The following is an 18,311-nucleotide window of genomic DNA, read 5'->3' on the forward strand; positions in this document are numbered from 1 at the left end:
ACATTAAAGACATTAAACGTTTCATTCTGTGTGTAATGGATCTACAGTATATGTATTAGTTTCACTTTTTGAATTGAATTACTGACATACCGTATATACACTTTTCCATGATATTCTAAATGATTGAGAAAATATGAAACATACAAACTCCACCTGTTTAAATACAATTAGGCCAAATCGAGTTGTATTCTGTTGTTTCTGTCTTGGTGTTACAACAGGTAAATCTAGCCTCTCACTCAGGCTCAGCTCACTAACATGGGGGGTGGTAATGCCACTGGTAGTGTTGTGCCCACAGTCTGGTGGTCAGTCCTCATCATTGAGGTTGCCGGCTACTTTCACATAGAGTAACGAGTAACGAGTCCATTTAGAAAGTTCCAATTGTATTTATTAAGTTGAGAAACTAAGGAGTTGCACTACTTGTTACTGCAAAAAAAGTAATTGAACGGCAGTAACGCGTTACTTTTAATGCGTAACGCCCAACACAGCTGACGGCGTCAGTGTACCCGGCAGTGTGACTGTGCCCCGGCTTTGAGCATCCTAAAAATATCCCTCACCAAGTATGCGGATCAAAGGGGGCAGCAACACCGCCACGAATCCCTCCCCGGTATTTAACCTAAAGCCTCCCAGAGGAGGAGCGAAGGGCCCGCGGCATCCAGAGCAGAGCAGAGCAGAGGAGAGAGAGAGGGACTGGCTCGGGTTTCAGAGACGCGCACTGGCGACGGACCTGCAGCACCAGAGCGCGATCGCTCAGAGGAGAAGCAGCGAACGGGCAAACGGAGCGGAACGCAGGAGAATCAGAGTAGTCATCCTCATCAGTGACTGACTGATGACAGGTCTATAGACAGCCTCGCATTCTCACTTTCATGTAGTTGCTGATCTGAGCGCAGCAAGACAGTTTGGAGACAGTTTGTCTGACATCTGCAAAACTTCACAAAACTTCACTACAAAACGTCCCAGAGTCGCTGTGTTGTTGCTGGGACACATACGCGTGCGTTGCTCTTCACCAGATGTACAGAGGACACCGCTGTGGATTGAATCAAAGTTAACTGTCCGAAATGGAGCAGGATCGCAAATGGGAAGTCACTGGGAAGTCGGCGGCTGAGCAGTGGAGGAGCCGCGGTGAGCAGCAGCAGCAGCAGCAGCAGCAGCGCAAACCGTCAGATCGACCCGTGTGGAGAAATTGGAGAGATTTGTCTGGCATAGCGATTTGCATCGCACTGTCTGTCCTGTGCGTTGGAGTTTGCATTGTGGTTTTTGTTCGGACCTCGGAATTGCAGTCCAGGATAATAAGCCTGGAGCAGCAGCAGCGGGACCCGCAGCACTCCGCGTGGAGGTTGTCTCTGGAGCAGGTGGAGCCCATGATCCTGGGCAGACTAGACCAGATCCTGGACGAGGTGAGAGTTTGACTTCAAAACTAAATCTGAACGTTTTATTAACAGTAATATATGATCTCACGAGTTTCTTTATAAGAGGAGCAGACTGGTTTGGCTTTGACATGATATAAATTGCCTTTCGGTTTATTCTAATTCTGCAAGTGGTCTGTGTGAAACCAGAACCCCAGAACACCCCTGGACATTCTGTTTCCCCCCGGGTGAGATGTCTGCTGACACTCCCGGTGCTGCTACTGCTGCTGGTGGTGGGGGTCTCTGTTTTTTAATGTCCTGCAAAGTAATGTGGACTCCACTCTGTCATTTGTGTTGGTATCCTCACACTTATAATGTATCCTGGTTCTAACTGTATCCAGGATATGATACAGAACATAACATGAACACTGAGATCTAACCTATCTATATACCACTCTCAGGTTACTGTTCTCTTTGAAGTCTCTTAATCCCAGACAGACAGACACCCTGTTATTTCCGTATCAAGGAGCAAGTGAAGATTTATGGTTGGCTGGAACATATTTTATAATGCATGATGAGCCTATTTGTTTTATTTCTACCCCTTTCCTAAATTGCAAAATTTAGGCTACAGTGTAAACTGTGAGCAGCAGTGAGTGCAGCGTGACAGTGCAGGTCCTCTCCTGTGAGGGAAATTGGGATTGTCTGCATGCACATCAATTTTGGTGAAGTTCTGTCCCCTTGGTTTATATCTGTGTCTGGTTTCTAGCTCAGTGTTGGTTCCTATTTGAGGTCCCTAATGATGGGCCACAAAGGCATTGAAAATGGGCTGACAGATCATTTGCAAATCATGCAGTTTTGGTGAATAAAAAGCAACTACAGTGTCTATATAATTCAAATAATAAAAAATATTATATAATGTTTTAAGATAACATAATCTATAAAAGGATATTCATTTGCATATTTTTTTATTTTATTTGATCAAAAACTAATTTCATATATACCTGGATACGCATCGTACAGTATGCATACTGACAAAGTGATGTGTGATCTGATGAGGGTGCCAGTCCCCCAGGAATCAAATTCTCATCTTTTTGCTTAAGTGCAGATGTCTATCATGTGGTTACCTTCAATTAAAGGTCTTAATCTTTAATTAAAGGCACTGTCCTTGTTTTTTTTTTTTTTTTGATTTGATTGTGTTTTGGAGTTGTTCTGCTTGCCGCAAAACAAAATGCCCTCTCAGGGGATAATAACGTTTTCTGAAATTGAATCTGAATCTGAATTAATATACGTTTATAGTCAGTGCCAGTAGCCTGTTAATGTAACGGTTGGAGCTGGTGCTCATTACTGCTGAGGGTTTGTCCGCTTAAGGACGACAAGGCTTTCGACTTTTACAGGTAAGTAGTATCTTTATTTCCCCAGCAGACCTCTCTTTGATCACTGAGCGTCTCCACTTGTTGCAGTTAGTGGATTGTGTGTTGTTTTGGCTAGTGGTTTTTATTCCACCCACTGGTCTCAATTAAGTGGTTTTGCCTTGCTGTGGTGACTGAGTTAAGGGTTGTTGGAGTACTTTTTTTGTGCTTTAGTTACTAATTTAGCCCTCGATCAAGTACACGATGCTACTTTCTGGTAATTCTTTTGTTTACCTGGATCACATGATGTTTTTGCTGAGTTGATCTCACTCCACAGCTACTGCTACGTGTCTGGCTTCATGCGTTACTTCTCTTGTTTCTGACCGACGTGACAAAGATGCATTGTGTACTGCAGCCCCAGGGAAGCTTGTAGGGAGCAAGATGGAACAGACAAGGAGTCCCACCTCCTGAGCAGCAGGCTAGCATGAGTCAGATGCAGACTCCCAGAAGAATAATGAGGATTCTTAAGCGAGCCATTGGAGCTGGCTGTGTCACTGCTTTGGTTTGAGGATGCTGCCCCTTCAGAGGCTTAAGATGCTTCTGCTGTTTTCAGGCGTGCTCTGCAACCATCTACTTTTTGGTTTCCACCCTCTGCACACCCTCCATACATCACTGAACTTCAAAGGTGCTGGCCTGACCCCAAAGGGCTCCTCCACCTACCCAGTGATTGCAGGGCCTTGGCTGCTATTAAGGATGCTGCCCAGTGTGGCCCAGACCAGACCAGATGCCTGATGATGATGATGATGATTCCAATGCTTCTCTGATAGCATCTCCAGATGAAGACTTAAGACCAAATACCTCCTGCCCACGTCAGCAGTGTAGGACTGATGACCTCCTTTCCTTACCAGGAGCTATAATGTAGCAACTTGGATGGGATGTCTGGAGAATTCTCTCTCCCACCTCGCCATAGGTCTGTCATGGACTCTCCAGGCAACGCAGAGCTCCAATGACGCTTTGCTCCAGCTGTTTGCCTTATAACCGGGGGGGTTGGTAGGCTGATGTCTACATTGATCTTTGGCAAGGCAATGGCAAGGCAAGGCAAGGCAAGGCAAGGCAAGGCAAGGCAATTTTATTTGTATAGCCCGTTTTTTACAAACAGTTTGTCTCAAAGGGCTTTACATGGCATCATAACAACATCCTCTGCCCTTAGACCCTCACATCCACTGAGGAAAAACTCCATGGAAAACCCTTTTAACAGGGAAAATCAGAGAAACCTCAGGGTGAGCAACAGAGGAGGGATCCCTCACCCAGGATGGGCAGACGTGCAATAGATGTTGTTACAGACAAGACAAAACAGTTTGGTACATGGCCAAGTATGACTGTAGGGGTACAGGAAGACATTGTCTATCATTCAGGCCAGACGTTTGGGTCTGCAGCCCCATAAGCCTTAGAACATAGTGCACAAGTAAACTAGGTGAAAGAGCAGTTTGTTGACCTGGGTTGAACACCTTTGCCTAAAACCTGGGAACACCAGCAGTACTCGTAGCCCCCTGAGAGCAGGTCACTCTTCTTTTCAACAGAAGCACCCTCAGTATAGGCCCCTTTGCAGGAAAATCCCACCAACCAACCTCCCAGGCCACCGAAAGGTCACGGTCCACGGAGGTTGGGCGTGACTCTCCAGACACGTCCAGGCAGCAGCCATTTCTCTCCACAACCGCACAGCCACCGGGAGGCTTTGATTTCGGACCCATGGGTGTTGTCAACCTTTTTTCAGGGGGATCCAGCATTCAAGTTCAGGCATCAGCCTCCAACGTTCAGCTTGGTCAGAATGACTGTTGTCAAATGATCCCCCGAGGGCTCTGGCTCTCTGGCAGGAAATTTCTGCACTTGAGAGGAAAAGCGCCAAAGCATATCTGGAAGGTTCACTTGGATGGAGAGGGTTCTACTCAAGACATTCTTGTCCAGAGTGGATGGATCATATGTAGCGTTGCACTGAAGACTCCTCAAAGGGCTCATGTTTGGCTGGCTTTTGCAGGTTTTATTGGAGTTGGCCCAAATCAACCCCCCCCCCCCCCCCCCCACACACACACACACACTTTTATTATTTAACAAAAGCTAATACACACAACAACAATGACGTGGTTTATTGTTAGATGCAGGCATTTTGTTATATTCTGATTCACGTCAGTGGGCACAATCAAGGTGGCCACTGATAGACACTTTACACATGTGTCAGACCTGGTGAAAATGTGTTTTTGGGATCTCACACATGGGTGGGGCAGAATGGTTAATGCTGACACTCATAGCACCACCTAATGGCAAAATTGAATATCAAGTTTTATTCTTATATATACTCTTACTAGAAGGTTGTTCACAGCCTCTCCAAATGAGGTCTGCAAATGCTTCAGGTTCTTGTTGATGTCTTCGTATGACAGTTGTGTGTTAAAGTAAGGATGCGGCTGTGGTGGGGTCCGTTCATAATGTAAATGCATGGCGTAAATTGATGGCCTTAATGAGCTCAAAATCTTCTGAAACTTTTCACACGTATTAGACCTGCTAAACATTTTGTATGGGCCATACATATGGGTCAGGCAAAATGGCTTGATGGCCCCATCTAGAACAATTCAATAGTGGTCAGGCAGAATGTACAAAAAAGCCTCCAGTAGCCACAATCAAAAACAAGCAGGAAGTTGAGATCAGCCTTTGATCAAGTTATTGAAGCTTAAACATAGTTGTGGCCTCTGTGCAAATTTTGATCATTCAATATCAAAATTCAAATTGGATTGTGATAAACTTCTAAGGGATTGTCTGCATTATGTGAGGGTTTTTTAACCTTGACTGATTTAAGGCAGAAATGATTCTATATGGTAAAAATATGATTATTTTTGCTATTTGTATGTAAAATATTCATATCTATTTAGTTAGTGCTTAAATGTTAACTCACTTCCATTGTGTTGTCTTGTCTGTGATTGTTTTTTGTTAATTTCAATCACATTTTTCACGAGCAAATCCTGATTTTAAAAAGATAAAATAATTATTCTGTCTAATTAATCACACAGAATATTTGTCAGTACGAAAGCTATAAGTAAAAATGTATAAACACTTATAAAGGCTTCCTTTATAAGGAAGCCTTATATGGTTGTGAGTGAAACCATAAACCAACCTGGCAACTTAAAACCTGCTCTGTGTTAGAAGTGTCATTAGATGGTCATTAGAAAGTAGTTCTAGTGTTTAATTAAGACCGATCAGTAGAACAGCGTCCCTTCACAATTGTGAATTTTACCAAGCAGGTTGTATATGTGCTCGAAATCCCATGGTAATGTGTGGCTCCTGGCTCTGGCCTCTGTGCTGCCCTTTCATACACCACTTCCACAGCTACACTAACAAGCACTCCCACCGTGATTGAAATCCCACAGCAGTCCTGTTTTCTCTTCTTCCTTGGGCTTTGACCTAACTTTTATCATCCCCCTCCACCCTGACCCACTTCAATAGGACCCAGTATAATGCACTTACCAGGAGGAGAAAGAGCACATGGAGCCTTCTGTTAAAGGGCAGGGCTCCTGCACTCCTCATTATATTAGCTGAAATAAAAAGTTCATCAAAGCAAATATCAAGTAGAAACCCAAGACAGAGGCAACGCAGTGTGTTATTTTGGTGAGCTGGTGATTTATTACAGACAAAGAAGAGTTCAACATTTCGGGAACCACATGCATTCTTTTCAGACGAGAAGATTGATACCGATCTGAGAGCTGAGGTCAGAGTATTTTCAGGGCCATAGCCTCTTTTTTTTTTTAAAGGTATACAGTCAATCAGAAGTATAATAATAACAATTGTCAATGAGAAGGCAGCACAAGCAATGGCGTTCAATAAATATATGGGACATAGAATAAAGAAGAGTTGGCAACACATTGCATATTGGTCAAATTGGGTAGATGGAGGACTGACTCTTCTTTTTTTGACCCTCTATCTATCTTTCCTCCTCATGTAGAATACACCTAACTGATTTATTAGATTCGTGTAAAGTAATGAGTCCAGCAACAGGCGGTGCCACTCCCAGTCAGAGTGAATTAACCCATATAACGTACAGCTGCTGAGAGCACAGTCACCATAATTACACAGTGGAGAAGTCCCAGCAAGGCAAAATAACCCAATGAGCTACAGCAGGGACAATATCACATGGCGTGCAAATGTGTGCAGCAAGTGCATGTGTACACACTCATAAACAGACACAGTAAATAAACACAAATAAGTAGATAGCTGAAGCAGATGGGAGGCAAAACAAACACTTTCAACATTTTTTGTTAAAATATAGCAAAGTATGAGAAGACCCCAAACACGGAATGCTTTAATATAAGTAAGAATATGTTCCAGCTGATCAATAGAAGTGGTTTCTTTACAGTTTAAGTCGGTCAGCGATGCTGGTGGTAGATCCCTATAGTGGGAGAAGAATCCCTTGGTTTTCATCTCCAGATGGACCTGGGGCATTGCAGCCTGCCTCTTTGTTTAGCTTGGTGTGTATAAATAGTCATTATTAATGGGACACAAGTACAGATGTGGTGTTCTGTAGAGAGAGGGCGGGAAGTCTGTGGTACTTTCACCCAACACTGTCCAGATTCCACCACACTGTATCCTTCAATGATGACCAGTTTCCTCTGTTATGGAAAACGTGCCTGGTTCCAGCAGCGCAGAGTTGGTCCTTTATAATTATTCCAGTCAGATCTGGACTGCAGCCGAATCCGCCAGTTCACTGAGTGATGTTTGAAGTAACCTTTGTCTGCAGTTATTGGTCCTGAGTTTGAGGCCATGTAGAGGTTTTTTAATGTCTTCTAAAATTAAAAATTAATAATATAGTACACATTTTATTCATTACCACAGACACACATACGTATACACTGTAGCTATTTAGACCCAGTCCCACACACATCCTGCTGCCAGAGCACCAAAGGTTGATTAATACGCCTCTGAAAATAACTCCCAACAGAAGCACCATGAAAACTCCCACTTTACTGATACTTACTAGTCCAGGGAATAATTTTTTTTAAATGAAACTATAAATTAGTGAGCTGTGTTTAAGCTTTCAGCTGGAACCAATGGACTTGGAGTGGAGAACCACAGTCGGGGCAGGGAGGTCAGAGAGTACACACTAACACATTGTTGAATTTGTCTGCAATAGAAAATATACTGAATGAAGGAATTTCTCTGTTCTCTTCAATTGCATCAAAATATATTTAAAGGGACAATGAGGAGTTTCTATTTGGTTATAAAAAAAGTGTCACGTTAATGTTGATGAATCTACGCTACCCACACTTGTTAATGGCTCCATTTTCGATAAATATATTGTTTTGTCTCTATCGTTATTTTGTTATTTTAATTAATGGTGGAAATGCTGGGCAAGCCGACCAGCGTTTCCTTACTTTCGGTTTCGCGGACGCTGCCCGGCGAGTCATGAGAATAATGCCGCCGAATCGCCGTTTATGGTCGGAACTATGACGGTATGTGATCGTCTTCGAACCTCCGACTTTCATTGTTGATGAATGAAAACATTCTTGGCAAGACGTTCGTCTTGAGCCGGTCCAAGAATTTCACTGTGCGCGCGGAGGCTCATGGTAAATGTAGTATGAGAACACTTCGCTTTCCAAAACTCCTCATTGTCCCTTTAAAGTGAGATAAATGTAGGAATATTACACAACAGCATGCAACTCTTTAAAATCATGATTTGGTTTGAACTTTTCTGTTTATGTGCAGATTCAACAAATGAGAAACAGTGTTTATCAGTGAACTCTGGAGGTATTGGAAGCTGCAGTATTAAACTTCAGACAGAGCCAGGGTGCATTCACTTGGCTTGCCTTTATAAATGCAGGCAAACCAAGTCCTGGTATTTAACATGTGATGGTGAATTAACAGGTTTAAGTAGAGAGAGTCAGGTGTCACTGCAGCTTTTACAAACTACATCGTGTCCTGTCATTCATTTTCCAACCAGAAAAAAAGGTCATTTCTTTGAATAAGCAAAACATGTTTTCACTATGAATATCTAATATCTAAAGGTTCCTGCAAATTGTCAACAGGTGCTTTACGCTACCAGTTAAAAAAGCTCACTGAGGTCCCAGAATTCAGTCCTTCTACCCCCAAAATAATTATCATATCCTTAACATCGCCACTGAAACAGCCTGACCCTCTCAACTGCCCCCTCTCTCTGCTGTTATCTTGCCCCAAACATGGCCCCTTAAACATTTACAATTAACCACAAAGTGCTCTCTGCAGACCTGCTAGAAGCCTGGTGCACACGGAGCGCAGAGGTATAATAGTGAGCCTGAGGCCAAATTACCGGTTGTAGAAATGTAAATAATACAGTCTCCCACTTCGCTTGTTTCCTCAGTGTGTTTATCACAGAGCTGTCACTCATTACAGTGTGAGGTCTACACACACACACACACACACACACACACACACATACTCGAACACAAAACAAACACAAAAACATATATACTGTATCTATGATGCCTATGTAGGGAATATACAGTACACATGACTCGTGTATTGTATGTGAATCAAAAACCCTAATGCTAACAGCAGACTGCAGTGGAAGTGCTGGAACCCTACACACACACACACACACACACACACACACACACACACACACACACACACACACACACACACACACACACACACACACACCACACACAGTTTAGTGATTGATACTGTGAAAAATTACAAGTTATCTTGAGTCTGAACAGACATAGTGACAAATGCACAGTGAGGATTTATAGTGAGCTTATGTTAAAGTATTTCCATAATGAAAACATGAGATGTCTGTCAAAGGGAATCAGTCCAAAAGGGGTTACAGAATTTATACTTACATTTAACCCCCCAGTAGATGGAGGACTGCAGTCATCCATAAATGAATGTCTGCTAAAGCACTTGCTAATAGAATGTAAGCACTGTGCGATCGTGATGGAATAATTTGTCAGCATTAAGTAAGTCATTCTAACTCATTTAATGTAAGTTTTGGTCCACTTTCAGCAGCTGTCTAAACTGTGCGTCCAAACCACAACTGTTTGGAGCGACAGTAACAGCTCTTAACCCTTTATAGGGCACTCATTTAAATACTTAGAAATATATATGAAACTAGTTATTATTGTTTTGTATTATTTCGCAATGAAGTTACCTTATACGTATAGTTCCTCACCATTCAAAGTTTATAAAAAACAGATAAAGTTAAAGGAATATTTATTATCACATAAAAATGTATTATAAACTTGAAGAACTTATTATAATTTGTCAAAAGTAACAAATAAAGTGACTGAATATGGTCATCTGTGCGATAAATGGTTAATGTCAGACAACAGGACAGAAAAATGATTTGTTATCCCTGAATTGGCAGACTAAAACCACTTTAAAAACTAACTTTTAAGCCTCAGGACAGATGGTGAATCAGTTGTGTGATTGGTTTTCCATAAAATTAAATGAATCTGTGGAAAAGAGTACAATTCTCGCCTATTCTACTTGTATGTGGCCAGGATAAAATAAAGTAGCGAGTTAAACTGTAGTGATATTACAAACTGGGCGTCAAAAATGTATAGATTTATAGTTTTCTCAAATTTTACAGTCCTCCATGACATCCCTAATTGGACCTATTTCAATTGAGAAAAGTTCTCAGAAGAACCGCATGGTAAGGATAATGGCCACAGACCATCTCCAAGCAGCTTGATGTTCCTGTGACCACAGCTGCTAATATTATCAAGACGTTTAAGGTCCATGGGACCACAGCCAACCTCCCTGGATGTGGCCACAAGAGGAAAATTGACCCCAGATTGAACAGAGGGACAGTTTGAATGGTGGAAAAGGAACCAAGGAAAACTTCAAAAACAATACAAACTGACTTTTAAGATGAAGGTACAACAGTCCAGTCGCTTTCTGAAGGAAAGAGGAACGCTGTGGAAGAAAAGCCACTTTTGAGAGTGAAACATAAAAAAATGACTGAAGTGAAATCTTCTAGGAGACTGTCTGTGGACAGATGAAACAGTCACATCAGCTCTGAGTGTTACGTTATATGTTCATCAGTTATGGTGATGGCTCAGTGACGTCAGTTGCCATGGCTTCTCCAACAGGACGGTTGATGCTCAACATGCATCTGAGACCAACCAAGAAGAAAATATTAGTGAAGCAGCCTGCTGGGAGTCCTCATCTTGATCCAACCAAGACCAGAAACATCAAACATCAAAGTTCAGCCAAACTACCAGTGTTTTACCAGAGGAGGGTAGAAGATCTGACAGCTTTGTTCATTTTATACATGCTGTATGTGTTACTTACCGTACAGATGAGATGCACGCTATATGGTGATTTTGTAAGGCAGGCGACAACGCTGCATGCTATTGGAGGGTTACAACAATAGTCCTTCTGCTACACTTTGCGCCGTCCCTGCTATTATGAAGCATGTGCACATGCACTGTCCAGTTTCAGTCAGATTAAAGCATATCCTGTACATGCAGAAGAAATCTGTTTCCAATCACATTATCTGGGAGTTTTAGTTGGATCTGAAGAAGTCCAGTCTTACTGTGCGTTCACACCAAAAGCTTCCAAAGCGTCAAAAACGCTCGCGGGTGGGCTTCAGACAAGACAGCTCCCAAAACTGCAAATATTTTCAGCCGCTTTGGCCGGTCGTCACACGACTGACGTCAAAGTTTGATCGCGCTGGTCATTGGGGAGCCAAAATACAAAAAAAAGGCAGCCGAAGGACATCTTTATATTCTGACAGGTTGCCGCCAAACCGCGTCATAGCTAATTACCCTACAGTTAACCAAGGCTCAACTTCTCGTCTGGTGACGCTTTGGAAGCGCGGTGACGCCAGGTGACGCTTTGGTCGCTCAGTGTCGCTGGGCTCTCATTGAAAATGAATTGACTTCCGGCGCTTTGGCGCTTTGGAAGCTTTTGGTGTGAACGCACTAACACGTTTACATGCTCTTTAGATGTCCAGGTATAGACGACCTTGGGTTTTTTGAATGGCGATATTTGAATCAAAGTTATTATTATTAATATAGACACATTGAAGCCATTATTGGGTTTTTTAAAGTGTCATGTAAACGTACTGAGCGAGTCTGTTGTGGTAAACATGGAGTAGAGTAGTGGATGACGATTGGTTTTCCTTTTTAAGTGGAATGATTCAGTTGTTTTGGGCCTGTCTGTACTGAGGCTGATGAACAGGACATGAATTAAAGGCTATTGACAATCTGATTCTGTCACCAATGTGACCTTTGACACAGTTAAAGTTGTATAGGAATAACTGGGTGCTGTTTTTCTGTTGACAGTGGAGCAGACAGAGCTCTGGTTGCACTGCTCTCTGCGTTACAATATTGTGAATGGAGTCTGACAGTTGCAGTCAATGAAATACCAGGAAATACTTCAGTAACTTTTTGAAACAGACCCTCAGACTGTCACTGCAGGAGTTATGAATGTATGACTGCTATGTATTTAGTCCTATTCTAAAACTTGGAGCTATAGATGTGTTAAAATGACTCTTCGTACACTGAAATGTTGCACATTTTTTCCTTAATGACCTTTTATTCAATCAATGCCTGTCATCCCAAAAAGCAGGATAAGTGGCATATTGGCGTGACAGGCAGTACCCAGAATACTGCGGCGGTGCTCAGAATGACGGTGCCTTCATAACATTCCCTTTTAGCACCTGTTGCAGCGCTCTAAACAGCCTGCTCTGCCATTCTCCTGCTGCTGCCAGTGGGACTGACCCGTCATGCGCTGGAGAATGTGTTGGCTTTGTTTTCTGCTCAGGGTCAAATCACACGCAGCCTGTTGTTGGTCTAATGAGATCAACTGTCACACATGTGCACCGATCACATGTGAACTGTGCGTTTGTCGGTCACTCTGATTGCAGATCTTTTTTACCCACGATGGCTTCACCGTTTAGCCCTGAAGGTTCCCTTTTCGTCAAGTGCCCATAGTCGCGTAAATGGACTGATGTCTCAGATCTTTAAAAAGACAGACAACTGTAGGACAAGAAGCATGACCAAGCAAAACTGTCAAATTCAAAGGTGCAGGACAACATTTGGCCAATCATACCTCTCAGTGCAAGGTACACACCTATGGAATTCTTCAGAAATCAAATCCCAAACAGAACTGAAGAGGTTTAGTGTGGAAGTTAAACATTGGCTCAAGCAGCAGCAGAAATGTGAACATTAATTTCAGCAACAGCACTTTACCAATGTTTAATGTTAAATTTAACTCGTGTTTTAATCTGTAATTTACAACTGCAACTGTGTTTATAATTCATGGTACTTACAGTATTCATTTTATTATTCACTGTATTGTATCAGTGCATTTTGTATTGTATTCAGTATATTTTATTCTATTCTAAAGCCTGACCAGGGACAGCTAGACTTGATGTCTTATTTGCATCACATTTTCCCCATTGTCTGTGGCAATTTTGTATAATCCCTGTTTAATAAACATTATAATAATTTAATTAATTAATTAATTAATTAATTAATTAATTAATTAATTAATTAATGTGATTAACATATCAAAGCCTGTCAATTTAAAATTCTGCTGAGGTACTGGGTGAACCCTGTCTGCTTCTGGACTTAGAAGCCAGATGCAAGATTCATATGTAGATTCATGACCAATAAAACCAGGAATATGTAAACACATTGTTTTCATCAGAATTATAAATAATATTGCATCGTTCCACTTCATAAATCTCACTCATTGAGCCTCATTTCCACTCCCACAATTATCCATAAATGTATGAAGACATCTTAATCAATCAGTATGATTTCTGCTGATGTAAAGTACTATGAACCTCCTTTATTGAGACTATACAGACGTGTGTTTGAGGCTCTGGTCAGGCTCTAACACTGTGATGAGTAAATATTGAAACAGGTTACAGAATGACTCATGATGATTAATGAGGATATTAAATGATGCTGAAAGAAACAATTATTTATGAATTGTAAAATTGTTATTTCTGTGGTCATTTGTTATGGTATTAATGAATGAAACTCATTGAAGATCATTGGATTCCCTTCACTAACTTGGATTGCTTTGGAAAACCATGTGTATTCAGGGTCAAGGGAATGTGTGAGGTGCCACATGGGCAGCATACACACATCAGTTTATGTGTGGTCAATGGTATTCACATGGTTTTTCTGTTTATACATCATTATTTAGTACATTTCCCATAATGGGATCAATAAAAGTCCTGTTTTTCAGTGAGACTCTCTGTTTTAATAAGAATATGACTGATATGATTCATTCTTTGTGGAAACTCATAAATTGTGATGTTTTGATAAGATACATTTAATCAGATACAATATGATGTTAAATGCATTAAACACTCTTGTTCTGTTCCATCTGTGTTGCAGAAACTGTCAGTAAGATTACCGAAGACTCGGGAGGTGAGAGAAGTTTCTCACAACTGCCTCTGTCCTCCAGGTAAGTTCTTCTTCCTCCTCCTCCTCCTCCTCTCTCTCTTACTGACACATCAACTTCACTGATAAAGAATGCGGGTCACATCTAAACTGTTCGTCAGATACAAGACCATTCGAAATACACAGGGCCTCTATGGAGTAAGACAGCTTCCAAAAAGATGTGTCCATGATTCTAACCATTCGTATTCGTAATGATAAACATTTGTATGTCAATTGAAAAGTTGTACACAAAATTCTGCTGTCAAACTTTCCCCTGTGACCTATGTGATGTCATTTCAACACTTACCCACAAACTTGAATTCGTGTTCACAGTGAAGACTTCGTAGTCGTAGAAATTAGAGTTGTATTCACAAGACTTTGCACTCACAGCTTTTAGATTCATACTCGCATAAAAACAATCCCAACCCGAACAATTTCTCAGACTCATGTGTATGACAGCAGAATTACAACTTTTTTATGGACATACAAATGTTTATCATTACGAATACGAATGGTTAGAATCATGGACACATCTTTTTGGAAGTTGTCTTACTCCATAGGCTGCAAGTGTAGCTTCATACATGTCAGTGCTGCAGGTTGATAGTCAGTGTTTCTAGGCCTTCATATGAAAGGTTTTGTGTTGCTATACCATCAAGCCTGTGTGGGTCTGTACCTGTAGTAACAGACACAGTGTTTTGTCCTGTTGTGTGAGTGTTCAGTTGTATCTTTATGTAATGAGCTGCTCAGTGGTGGTTTCCACTTGCTGTGGATTTTGATTTTGTTTAATGAACAACAGAAAGTATAAAGACAAAAAATAAAATGTTTAATTGAAAGGGAACAAGCAGCTGACAGTGGCTCGCCTTTAAACTCAACCCATTTGTTTAGAACAAAGTTTTTTATTATGTGAATCAAATGGAAGTCATGCTGTCAGTTTGTGTTCCTGTTGGAGAACTATGTGTTGCACTTGATGGTGGACATGCCAGCTGGGGTTGTGCCCTTCAGCTCGATCAGACATGATGACCAGCTGAGCTGTATTTCCAGCTCAGCCGGCAGCCAAGGCTATTCTGTGTCATCTGAGGTTCTAATGGAGGCTGGTGCGATGTGGGGGACGGATCTGAGATGGGAAAGCTTCCAGATCATGTCATGGAGCGAGGGTTAAACACACTGTGGACAGACAATACACTGCAATATGATTATGTGTTGAATATGGATACTAGGACTTTGGCTGTGAGAAAGTATTTGTCTTTTAAATATATATTTGACTTTTCTAGTGGTAAGTATGACTTGGATGTCGATATGAATGGTTAGTTTGTACATCATTAGCTATTCTTGTCTTGTATTGTACACATATGTGCAGGAATATCAGTGCACACAGAAAACACAGAAACAGCAGACTGTTATTTTTGGATATGAGCCTGTGTGTCATTAATGTTTGCAAAAAAATCCACTCAGCTGCTGGTTTGGGACCACCAAGCTAAAACTAATAAAGCCTGAGGACATTCAGGTAAGATGAGAGAGATAAATGAACTGCAGCCAAGGTAAACCCAGCTCAGACAACAGCGTTTTAAACTCATTTAGTCAAATACAAAAGCTCTTCATTAAATTTGACCTCAGTTCTAATGCTGCATTTATAATCACTCCATTTCATAACATCAAAGAGAACAAGCAAATATTGGAAACAGATCTCAGATTATGTTCTTGCTATTTTGAATGTTGGCCCTCAGGCACTGTCTGTGGAAGCCAGAAAAACTATTGTTAAAAATGAAGAGTTTAATTCTACCTGACTGAGCATCTGCTTCAGGTGCTTTTTTATTTATTGTTTTATTTTACAGTTATTATATACTGAAATGTTCATACACATAGAGTTTGGATTTTAATTGTGGTTCAAAATGAGGGTTGGCTCCACTGTTACTGTCTAACGCTGCACGTTAACAGAAAACTCTTAAGGTTCATGTTCTTATCTGATTGTGTATCTGTGTGTGTGCGAGACAGCCCCTGTGAGAACGGCCTAACCTCACATTAGTGTTAATTTGTCTTGACAATAGGATGTTAGTGTTGTAACATGTCAGTAAATGTCAGTGGGACGGCCCGTGAATGACTGTTAAGGTGGAGCTTCAGAGGACGCTCTACAGATGTGGAAGTCTTTCATCCCCGAGCCAACAGATGGTCTGACACTTTTACAGCTTCGTGTGACTTTCTGCGTCTCACAACAGGTAGAGGGGAGGGAGTCTGGGAGAGGAGGGAGCCGTCCGTATTATCAAGTTATTTGTCTGAAAAACTGACAGACCATCAGACAGCAGTGTTGTTCAAAATGCAGAATACGTAACATCCACTTTTCCTGTAGGATACATGGTGCCCAAAGCCTCCTGCAAACTGCAATCAATATGCTTTTGTAGATAATCTGTTCTTTTTCATTTTTAAACCCCTTTAAATTCTACAAGTCTTAAAACAATGAATGTAGATAAAACACTTGACATATTTAAATATTGAAATCACAGACTTTATTGCCAGGTCTCTGAAATCTCCACTTTCAGGCAGAGTAGTGAGACCTCAGCATCCTCAAGGTCATGGTCTTGAACACTACATGGAGATATGGATACCAATGTCATTTTATGCCCCAGAGTAATATATAATATTGATGAATCATTAAACCAATCATTGTATTCATCATCGAACAACAATTTGATATTGTTACTCTATCATTGGCTCCGTGTGCCAGTTTTTTACAGTAATTGCTGTATAATCGGCGACTGCGGCCTGTTTCTGGTTGTAGCTGTTGTCAGGTCAGTTTGCCACAGCTCGTGCTGCAGTGAATTGCATCATGAACACGACTAAAACTTTATACTTTAGTAGTAGACATGATCTGATCTGTCATTTCATGCTGCTGTTCTGCTAGCACATTATCACAACAGACTGTACCTAACCTCTTAATTATCTATGGGAGTGTTTTGGTGTGACAGCCAATCACAGCGCCTTCTCTTATTCCTTTAAAAGACATGGTTTTTGCCATGACAACATTGTCATCTTGTTTTTATTCACTTATATTGTACTTTATGGATTAACATGCATTTGTTAAAGACACCTGCTGATTTTACAGATTTGTTGATTCTATTCATAGACATGTCAGCTGTCAGCTGTGCTAAAGTAACAGACACATGCAAACTCCTCTTCTGATATCAAATTGTGTGTAAGGCGAATATGAATCTCTCTCAGGACATTTTAAGAGACACATTGTAGTAATGTTCAGAACAACCTCAGAGCACTGAACTGGGATCTATACGGGGAGCTGTAGTCAATCCCTTCAACTCTCACTGCCTTAAGACTTTACTAAAGTTCCTTGTACAATGCTCCGGTAAGATCCTGCACCACTGACCTTTGCTGGTTAATTGTGCAATCACTTTCTGTTGCCCTAAGATTGCAATGAGCTCGACCACAGCTCCTTTTAAGTCGAACCAGCCAGTCACAGTGATGTGATACCAATCCACCACAAAATGAGTCAGTGAGATCTGTATTTTGAGTTGGTTGGTTGGTGATTGATTTACCCTCAAGCTGTAACTTACATGTCTAGCAGCTAATAACTAATGATCAATAATAATCATCAGTAATAATTAAGTGATGAGCCACTTCCTTTGGCTGAGGTGTGGTTCAGTCTGAGGGCACAAAGGATCTCCTGGATCTTTCAGTCCTGAGGTGTTGGCGGATTCTCTGACCGGTCAAAATGTCATGGAGAGGGTGGCACTGGCTTGTGTTGTCTAAGATGTCCTACGTCTTACATAGCGTGTCTCTCTCAACAATCCTGAATGAGTCCAGACTCACTGTGGTTGAGAGCCAATCACAGTCCCCAGCTTTTTTAACCAGGGTGTCCAGTCTCCTTGTGTTCAGGTCAGACATTCCAGGATACCAACAGGCCCAGGCTCAGTGTGTGTCAGCTGGCCTGTGGTCATTTAGATTAAATTTAATGTTAACCTCAAATATGGGCATAAGAGAAGTCCCCCTTGGCGTCGCTCTAAAATCAGTGATGCAAACTTCTCATATACATATTGAGAGTAGTAGCATGGAAGGCTTCTCTCAAAATGATAAAACTGTAACAGTCCCTCGACATCACAACCGCACCCTGAAACTGGTGAGTCAGATTTGATGTGGAAAATTTGATTCAGAAAACTATGACTGATGCATAGTATTTTTTTTTCACACAG

At 41.4% G+C, this 18,311-nt stretch overlaps 1 protein-coding gene across 1 annotated transcript in view; it reads left to right on the top strand.

Annotated features, from left to right (window-relative positions):
- Nucleotides 1-653: 653 nt before the first annotated feature.
- Nucleotides 654-18,311, top strand: part of LOC310998022 (collagen alpha-1(XXV) chain-like) — a gene marked incomplete at its 3' end in the record, with an annotated part of 54,206 nt that continues 36,548 nt past the window's right edge. Inside the window, exons 1-2 of the mRNA XM_083987906.1 lie at nucleotides 654-1,394; nucleotides 14,071-14,140. Of these exons, the coding sequence (XP_083844032.1) occupies nucleotides 1,056-1,394; nucleotides 14,071-14,140 (409 nt within the window). The 5' untranslated portion in view covers nucleotides 654-1,055. The remainder of the gene's footprint in view (nucleotides 1,395-14,070; nucleotides 14,141-18,311) is intronic.

The sequence above is a fragment of the Trachurus trachurus genome (assembly GCF_905171665.1).
Source record: "Trachurus trachurus genome assembly, chromosome: 15".
Classification (NCBI taxonomy): domain Eukaryota; kingdom Metazoa; phylum Chordata; class Actinopteri; order Carangiformes; family Carangidae; genus Trachurus; species Trachurus trachurus.